The 9,148-nt window shown below is 45.8% G+C and overlaps 2 protein-coding genes across 2 annotated transcripts in view; one reads left to right on the top strand and one right to left on the bottom strand.

Moving 5' to 3' along the window:
- Window positions 1-3,168: 3,168 nt before the first annotated feature.
- LOC106810750 (actin-binding protein IPP-like) lies at window positions 3,169-6,646 on the top strand. Its single transcript, XM_014814193.1, has 6 exons — window positions 3,169-3,295; window positions 4,932-5,107; window positions 5,338-5,511; window positions 5,621-5,726; window positions 6,177-6,435; window positions 6,634-6,646. The coding sequence occupies exons 1-6, from the start codon at window positions 3,262-3,264 to the stop codon at window positions 6,644-6,646; spliced, it is 762 nt and encodes a 253-aa protein (XP_014669679.1). The 5' UTR covers window positions 3,169-3,261.
- A 678-nt stretch (window positions 6,647-7,324) lies between these two features.
- Window positions 7,325-9,148, bottom strand: part of LOC106810749 (trimeric intracellular cation channel type B-like) — a 27,487-nt gene continuing 25,663 nt past the window's right edge. The window contains exon 6 of the mRNA XM_014814192.1: window positions 7,325-7,387. Coding sequence (XP_014669678.1) covers window positions 7,325-7,387 — 63 coding nt within the window. The remainder of the gene's footprint in view (window positions 7,388-9,148) is intronic.

The following is a 9,148-nucleotide window of genomic DNA, read 5'->3' as shown; positions in this document are numbered from 1 at the left end:
GGGAACTAGTCGGAGAACCGCCGTGTAACTAGTCGGAGAGCCTGGTCGGTTTATGCCGGAACGTACCCTGGTCACTATTTGATATGGTTAGGGTTAGGATTAGGGTTATAGGGTTAGGGAGTAGGCGTAGGCGACTCGCTAGACTCGTTAGTGGAGTAGGCGAGGTACGGTCCAGCATATTAGATAGTACCAGGGTACGTTCCGGCAGTACCCTGGGGGACATATAGACCCTCTCAGCCTATAAGGAGGAAATGCAGAATTGCGGCACAAATCTAAACGGCTCGACCTATAGGCTCGTGATAGTCGGTGTATAGCATCATGGTAGGAAAAGCCATAACTGTCCTCTCGCGACCAGCACCAGACCCAATCTCCCTCAAACTCTACTATCCCCCAAAAACTCCTACAAACATCCTGCCCGCACATGTACCCGTTCTCAGAGACTAAGCCCTACCCCAATTTCACACCTACTCTCGAAACGGCCTAACCTAACCCTGCTTATCCAACCCCTGTAACATCAATGTAGCCGGGCCCCATCTGGTTGAGCGACGCTGTCTAGCTGAACTATATGGCTAAAACAACTACCAGTTTATCTCCACTCAACTAATTCATGTACGCGTATAATAGACGTCGTTACACTAGTAGAATCTATACATGCCTGGATGTATGAGGCTACAATGTCACAGTGAAATTTCAAAAGCTAAATTTGGTTGAAGAAGGTTTATGTTCCTTAAATTGTATAATTTCTATGGCATTCTGCACTGTCAGTGTGTTACATGCAACTTATGCCACTGCCAGTGGCCACTGCCAGTGCATGTGGTGGTGATAGTACTGTGTAGTTTTTGCCTGCGTTAATTAGTTACAGGTGGCAGCTCTCTATTTCAGGCTGTAGGCTTGCGTAGGTAAATGGATGAGTGCTTACCTATTCTGTCTTGCAAATAGTTGTTGCTACTACGTACGATGGGAGCTTCCATCTTTAATCTTAAGACACTTAAACGTACGCGTCATCTCGTGGCAACTTTCATAACAATCCCAACGAACATTCCTTCGAGAAGGTTCTTGATACCATCCCTGTGCCTTCCACTGTTTCGGCGCATATGTGAACATATTTGGGACTAACAGGGTTTACTAGAATCCCACCACTCCACCACAGAGTCACCGCAGTAGACGTGGGATGAGCGCTGTCACTCCGCGGCACTTGTTGAGTAAATATCAGTGTAGCTCTAGTACTATAGCCCGCTTACATTAACTGCCGCTGGCGCCAGCAGCAGTTAATGTAAGCGGGCTATAGTACTAGAGCTAATGTCAGTGATGATCCCAGTACAGTACCGGTACCCTTGTAAAATGTAAGCAGTTTAGGAACTACGAGAGAGCGATCTGTGATGTGTCCAATCATAGGTCCAATGTACATTGCTTTTTACTTGTTTTCAGATTGGTCGTTCTTATATAGCGCAATAGTGAATGAGAGCTCGACTTCATATGCATACAGCTTGTGGGCTTTGTGGCAGATGCTCTGCCACTGTCTATCCCGTGAGGGAGATATCGACAGACAAATATAAGAACGTAACATGACATAATATGCTATTACTTCTAGCAGGAGTAAGATAATATTACTTACTCCTGCTTCTAGGTATACTCAGAGTGTATGGTCTTCCTGCGTGATATATAGGAGACATGTCAGCGGACAAACTGACTTTCTACGCCACCGAACATGCGACCAACACGCTATTGGCTTTCAATAAACTCAGGTGAGCATTACTAAATGCTCGAAAGAGAAAAATGGCGTATGCGTGTTCACATAGCTCCACATCAGGAGCGAAGGCCGGCCTGCACTTGTTCCTGTTGTGAAGCGAAGGGCCTCACAGGTGGAACTAGCGTCCATGCTTCCTACTATATAATCCAGCACACTTAACTTTGGGTTGAAATATTGACTTCGGCTATGTAATATACAGTATATATATATAGCATATAGCTATGCTTTACAACTGTGTTTACTTCACAAACGTACTACGAGCTCACACACTAAATGACGTTCTTTCTGTTTTTTCTCTCCCCTCCACCCGCATGTTTCTCTGTCCTCCCATCTGTCCCTCCGTCCTCCCGCCCGTCCGTCTGTCCGTGTTCGTTACGCAGGCTGGAGCTGCAGTTCTGTGACGTGGACATCGTCGTTGGGACGGCGTCGTTCCGCGTACACCGCGCGATGCTGTCCGCGTGCAGCTCTTACTTCCACGCGATGTTCGCCGGGAGTCTGCAGGAGGGCAGGCAGGAGAAGGTGGAGATACGCTGCATCAGGCCCTCCATCTTCAGCGAGCTCATCGACTTCATGTATACGGGTGATTATCCTTAGCCTTACTATAGATATATATATATATTTATATATATATTTAGTGTAGATATGTCATGGTTATAAAACATGTATGATAGTATACACATTAGTGTCTGAGTATAAACAAAGCGAGGAGAATAGCTATAACAGTAGCATACGGCAACATCAGTTTACTCTATGATCTTCAAAGTCTGTGATGATCGGTATAGGAATAGGTGGATTTCCTACATGTTTCTATCGACTCATGATAATAACCTGTAAACGAGGTTTAACTGGGTATGTGTACTTCCTCAGCATGTAGGTAACGTCTACATGGTTCGCGTTGTAGGTTACCTTTATATGTTATTGTGTTACCTGTTGTATGTGTACGTCAGTTGGAAATTCTTCTCACCATGTGTATAACGTCTTCATGGGTCACGCTGTAGGTAACGTTAGAGGTAGGTTAGTGGCCCTCTACACCACTCTGCTCCTGGGTTACATGTTTGCATCTACCACAGGGGGGGGGGGTCGTGCTGTCTGTGTATATGTGTGTGTCAGTGTGTATGTATGTGTATGTATGAACCCCTTGTGTGTGGTATGTGTATATGTGTGTGTATGTGGGATATGTGTGTGTCAGTCAGTGTTGTGTGATATGTATGAATGCCATGCTGCGGCCTGTGTGCCGTGTGCTGCCACTGTCTCGGCGTGTTGGTGTGCGTGGCGTGTGCGTGTGCGTGGGCTGTGGCGTCCGGTCTCTGCTGTGCGTTAGTATGTTTGTGTTGTGTGGTTGTATTGTAGTGTGTATGGTGTATGTATGTATGTAGTTGTATGTACCGTGTATGTGCTGTGTATTGGCAAGGTCAATTGGAGAATACCATGCTGGAACGTACAGGATAGCTGTTCAGGTGCGGCAGACATGAATACAGCTAGCCGAGGTCGTGCGGGCCTGCTCCGATTACATGGTGAAGAATCTCGACTCATCCAACTGCATAGGTACGCGACCAGCGAAAAAAACTACACGGTGCCTAACCGCAGCGGCCGAGCGATGTTCGCTCCGTCAGCTTCAAAGCGCTCTGCCGAGTAACAACATTACGAGAAGCGAAAAATTTTTCGGGAAGCTACCAGACGGAAAAATCGGCGTCCCGTGCGCCAGCAGCGTTACGACCCGTTCCGTTCAAACGTAAGAAGCTTAGGGTGATCCAAAAACACGAGAGCCTGCATAACTCCTCAAGCATGAATTCGCCACCACGAACTAAAAACTCGCGACAGTCTAAGAAGATCAATGTTTTTGTAAATCGCGTAACAATAAGTTTATATATATTCGCAGGGGTTGATTGTGCGAGTTGCGCGGACGATCAGTGACATGACACGCACGTAATCAAAGCTGTTTTCTGAATTCGTCACGCTAGAAAAGTGGACTGTTTTATCTCAGCGAGATAATCTTAAGAAGAATTGTAACACTGTACTATTACTGAAGATCTGACCACTTTGTAAACTTTGTGGCATGTGCGGCGGCCAGATCATACCATATATGCATGGGCCTGCGGGTCGTGGACTGGGGCAAAGAGAAAACGAAAGGTAAAGACCTTACCAGAGACTGCCCCCTGGACATTCTAGAATTGAACCAGTTATTTGACCAACTCTTAATTAAGTTACATCAAGAGTTAATGAAGGACACTATTTGTAAATGTTGTTAATTTGTCAAATTTGTTCCCATGCGTATGCTGTTTTAATTCAAATGGTTATCTTTTTATACTATTTTGTCACTCACGTGTAAAATAAGCTGACACCAAAGTGTGTGGGTGTGCGTGTGCGCAGCGCGGAGAGTAGGGTTTTGGCTGGCGGGTTGGGGTGTGCCTAGCTGGGTCCACTAGATTTTCAGGCCGAATTCGAACCTGCCCGGTAGCCTGCGGCGGCTGCGACACAACCACCGCTTGCCGATGGCCCGATGGGCGCGGGGCAACCAAATTCTCACGGGGCGTTAGCTTGAATTGCATTCCTGTCTCTGGGCAAGCAAGTTTTTTTTTATGATATGGCACTAGAATAACGAGATTTTTGAATTAAAAAACAACTGCGAAGAGACCATCAGTGCCATGCAGTCATTACTAGGTGTACACAACATGCATCAGCAACATGGTAAACCTGGCCTCCATGATTTTGTCACCGTTAGGAATAATTTGTAGACCTCGTCTCGGATTTGCCAAAGCATATCTTGACTTTGTTTGGGAAAAACACCTTTTACGATATTAGACCAATTTCTGGCTCTGAGACGATTATTAGATTCAGGTGCATCAAAAATGAAAATTTTAACAAAAAATCATCTATGAAAAGTAGCTCTGGCGCAAGCCCTCAAATAGTCCCCGTAAACAAAATTACAGAGGCTCTTTTTTCATACAAAATCAAAACGACGCTGCTCGTAATAAAAAAAGTATTTTTTAGGCTGGTACGCACCTGAATGGGCTTATCATAATAGGGCTTATGATAAGATAACTGTGATAATAAGGGCTGTGATAATGATGTTATTATGATAATGAGGCCTATGATAATTACTGTCTGTCATGTTTGCAAAAAAATGTAAAGGATTTTATCCAGGAAGAAGCGATTTGAAAGTTTGATGTTTGCTCTGCAGGCGTGTATCTATTTGCCGATGCTCACTACTGTAACAGCTTGAAGAGAGATGCTGAGGCATTCATCTTCAGCCATTTCCTCGACGTTCTGGGTGAAGAAGAGTTCTTCAGTCTGTCCCACGAAGATCTAGGAGAACTCCTGCTAAGCGAAAAACTACGGATCGATAATGAATTCCAGGTATCGATTGTAACGTCAGCAGACTGTATATTGATTTCTAACCCCATCAAACATATAATGGGGACATAATAATTTATGTACTCATTATATACTGATGTAAATATGTGTGTCAAGTAATTTGGATATTTTCCTGTGTGTTGCCCTCCTATCAGTTTTCTTTGGTATATTGTTTTTTGTTGTTGTACGATCACATACAAAATGAACTGAAGAGAGTGTCTACATAACCTTAGGTTCTGAAAGCAGCCATTGATTGGATATCGCACGATCTGCAGACCAGGCGGCGTCACATATTCAGTCTGGTGAAGTGCATTCGCTTGCCAATAATATCACAGCAGCAGCTGGAAAGATACGTTGAAGGATTGAAAGATCTCGGGCTAAAGATAGGGCTGAGAAAAATTCTACAGGTATGCCATTAGTACACAGTTTATATGTACTATGAGTGAAAATGAATACATCATCCATAGAGCACAAAATTGCAAGTATGTGACAGGATTAATGGACTAAATGTTACAGGATTACAAGTCCGACTTCTCTTTGGCTCGAGATGCAAGGATGGGAAAGATCAATGTGATAAACTGGCAGCCGAGACAGTGCGCCAAGAAAAACATTTATGTGATCGGTACGTGTCACAAGAGGGTATTTATCATCCTAGCAGTAGCAGCAGCAGCAGCAGCAGCAGTAGCCGCAGCAGCAGCAGCAGCAGCAGCAGCAGCAGTAGCAGCAGTAGCCGCAGCAGCAGCAGCAGTAGCCGCAGTAGGACTTACATACCAGTCACCATTGCTGCATAGCTATAGCTCGCTCTGTCGCTCTCTTTCTTTCTCCTCCGTCCTCTCTCTCGCTCTCACTCTCTCTCTCTTTCTCTCCCCCCTCTTCTTCCGCTCCCTCTCTCTTACTCTCCCTCATCATACCTCTCTCACTCTCTGTCTCTCTCATTGTACCTCACTCACTCTCCGTCTCTCTCATTGTACCTCTCTCTCCCTCTCCCTGGCCTCCCTCCTCTCTCTCTCTCCCTGGCCTCCCCCCCCCTCTCTCTCTCTCTTTCTAACCGTACCTTTCTCTCTTTCTCCAGGTGGTTACTCCCGTCTGCAGGATGCCAAGTGGAGTGACAACATCACTCTCGGCAACATGGAGATGTTCGACTCGTTCAAGCAGACGTGGACTCTGCTGCCGCCGCTCAGGTACGCCCGTAGCGGTATTGGTGTCGCCGCCCTGGCGGGAAGGATCTACGCCGTCGGCGGGGAGAGCAACTCTCTCATTCATGACAGCGCGGAGGTGTACGATCCGGACGAGAGGTGCTGGAAGCCCATACCGAGCCTAACAAGTCCCAGGTACGTGAGAGAGAGAGAGAGGGAGAGAGAGAGAGAGAGAGAGGAGGAGGAGAGAGAGAGAGAGAGGAGGGAGGAGGAGGAGGAGGAGGCAGAGGAAGGACAATGGTGCTGTCTTGGGAACATACACGGAAAGTAAGACCGCTCAGCATATACGGAAGAAGCAATGTTTGTTGTCATGACCATCTGTATGCTATGCAGATATCCGTACTAAATGGATATATATACGTAGAATATGTGTTCAATATCAGTACATTCACGGTACGTACATGTCATCGCATAATTGATACATAGACAACATGGCGATACCATGAATATACTGTAACAGTAATAATAGGTAGGAGTTCGCGTACACCGCTATATTGGTAAATATTCCACATGTTGATGTCTCGATCTTGCGACACGTTCGCCTTCAGTATGTATACAGCTAGGGGGGTTAATCGATACACTGGATGCACTAGTCAACTCTGTACGCATCCACTCAGACAAGACGCAACCTAGTTACTATAGTTCTACACCATAACAGCTTTAGTGTTCAGTTTCAGTACATTGGGCATGGCCGGGGAAGCATGTCCGATTGGTTCGATGTACTACGAAATAAATCTGTACATGACATCTTCCCAAGCGGTACAATGTTGAGATCTGACGTAAAGACTTGAATAAGCCCGCATAATGAATGCAAAAGCTTGTAAAACGAGTGAATTTACCGGCATAATTATTTGACGCTGCACGATTTAAAAAATATTATTCAACTCCAAAATGAAAGATCAAAATCAAATTAAATCGTACACCTTGATGCAATCTTTCAAAATTAGCGAGTAAGCATAAAGTTCGAAAAAATCTATGGTTTAATGTTTCATAAAAAGTGATTCAAAAACCATGTGGTATACAGTCAGTTAGCAAAACCATCTGCCGTGCTGATGTCTAACGCAACTGCTAGATGCGTGATCTGTAACTGCATCAACATACAACCTCTAGGAAACATACAAAATAATAATACCAAAAAATAAACTGCACGTACACGCCATAACACCCAAAGCACGTAACGGTCAATCAACGCGAGCCGCGGTATCGTCCAGATATACTACGCCCGTCGCAGAACTATCGCTCCGACGTGTACCTAGCCGATTAGGTAAATGCCACCGCCATTGCGTATCAGCCATGGAAAGGGTCGGACGACGGAAGAGAATACGACGAATTACAATAAGCTAGTAAATTAGAATCGCTACGGAGACGAAACTATCTGACACCTGAGCACACACGATCCGATACGAGTCCTAACAGAGATGAGCGTCGCGGCGTGCACTCTACCTTAAGCAGCTATTCGCGATCGCGTAAATGCAAACGAAAAATGAGAAGTCCGCGACATGGCGAGGACGGGTGCACACAAATCCACCGTAGACCAGCAGTGCACGAAAGGTCACCTTCTGAAGGGCAGCACCCGCACTCTCTAACATTCACGTGCTTTGACCGACCGTCCCCCGCAGGGAGGGTCATCGCAATGCGACTCTAAATTAGGTTCGGCAACCAAAGCATCGCGAAAAACTCAAAATAATGGCATGGCTGCAGTATGCATCGAGTAAACGGCTAGATGACAGCGAATACAAGCGGTTGTCGCTCGCCGCGAGCACTACTGCGAAAAAAAAAATGTAACATATCCGGTGCATTTCGTACGAAAAAACGCACCGTGGCAAAAAAATAACGAGAATTCCCTAAGTAACAGCTCGTTATAGTCGTTGACCAGTTCAATCGATTCAATCTACACACGCACGTGTTTTCATACAGCGCGCAATCGCTGGCACCTATTCAGTATGGACACACGTAAGTATAATAAAATATAACACACCGTCGATAGGGAAATAATGGCCGCCACCAACGCGGGAAGAATTCAAACATACAGATCAACATTCATTGTTTTGCATCGTGCCGTCAGACACACACACACACAACGACCTGCGCAAAGCTAGTCCTGAGGAAGAACTAAATCTACGTCCGAGCCAAATTGCTACTAACGCGACACACCTGCACAACACAGCACGGTCAGCGGCATCACGAATTGCTGCTTTTAACATAAACAGTCAGGTCAACGCATAGCGCGGGTTGGAAACTCGTAAGGAAGACCATATGAGAACGATGCTTTGGCAATAAATCAAGGGCTGCAGCAATAAACCATATACACAACTTACCACACCCCTGCTCTCCCCTCTCTCCTCTCCTCTCGCTCGCTCATCTCTCTCTCACGTCTCCTGCTCTCACACACACAACACAACACACACACATGCACCAGCACACACACACCATCACACACCTCTCTCCCTCTCTCTCTCTCTCTCTCTCTCTCTCTCTCTCTCTCTCTGTCCCTGTCATGGCTTAACACTTTCTCCATGTCCCTCTCCGTGTCTCTCTCGCTCGCTCATCAAAAATTGCATACATAAATCCCCGTAACATATTCCGCATTGCACAAAACGTGTTTTTACAATAAGTAAAACCGCAAATAAAAACTAATCCCACAAAAACCATTTTCTCGCAGTTTATTGTGGAGTATTCGTTCCTCCAAGCAAGGCGTTTTTTGCATACGACCTAGTTAGAATGGTTACTGGAAACTCATACGTAATGCAGCACTAGTGAAACCACCAGCCTACAGGGTCTCCCCCCCCCCAATATTGCTGTAGTTATGAGTGGTGAAAGCTTACCCCGTGGTGGCCCACGAGAGCCT

Source organism: Priapulus caudatus, unplaced genomic scaffold (assembly GCF_000485595.1).
Source record: "Priapulus caudatus unplaced genomic scaffold, Priapulus_caudatus-5.0.1 Scaffold470, whole genome shotgun sequence".
NCBI lineage: Eukaryota > Metazoa > Priapulida > Priapulimorpha > Priapulimorphida > Priapulidae > Priapulus > Priapulus caudatus.
This window is presented reverse-complemented; position numbering and strand designations above follow the sequence as displayed.

Coding starts and splice junctions, on each gene's coding strand:
- LOC106810750 (XM_014814193.1), top strand. CDS start 3,262: ATGGTGAAGAATCTCGACTCATCCAACTGCATAG. Junction 5,512..5,620: donor GGCTGAGAAAAATTCTACAG/GTATGCCATTAG, acceptor TAAATGTTACAG/GATTACAAGTCCGACTTCTC. Junction 5,727..6,176: donor GAAAAACATTTATGTGATCG/GTACGTGTCACA, acceptor CTCTTTCTCCAG/GTGGTTACTCCCGTCTGCAG.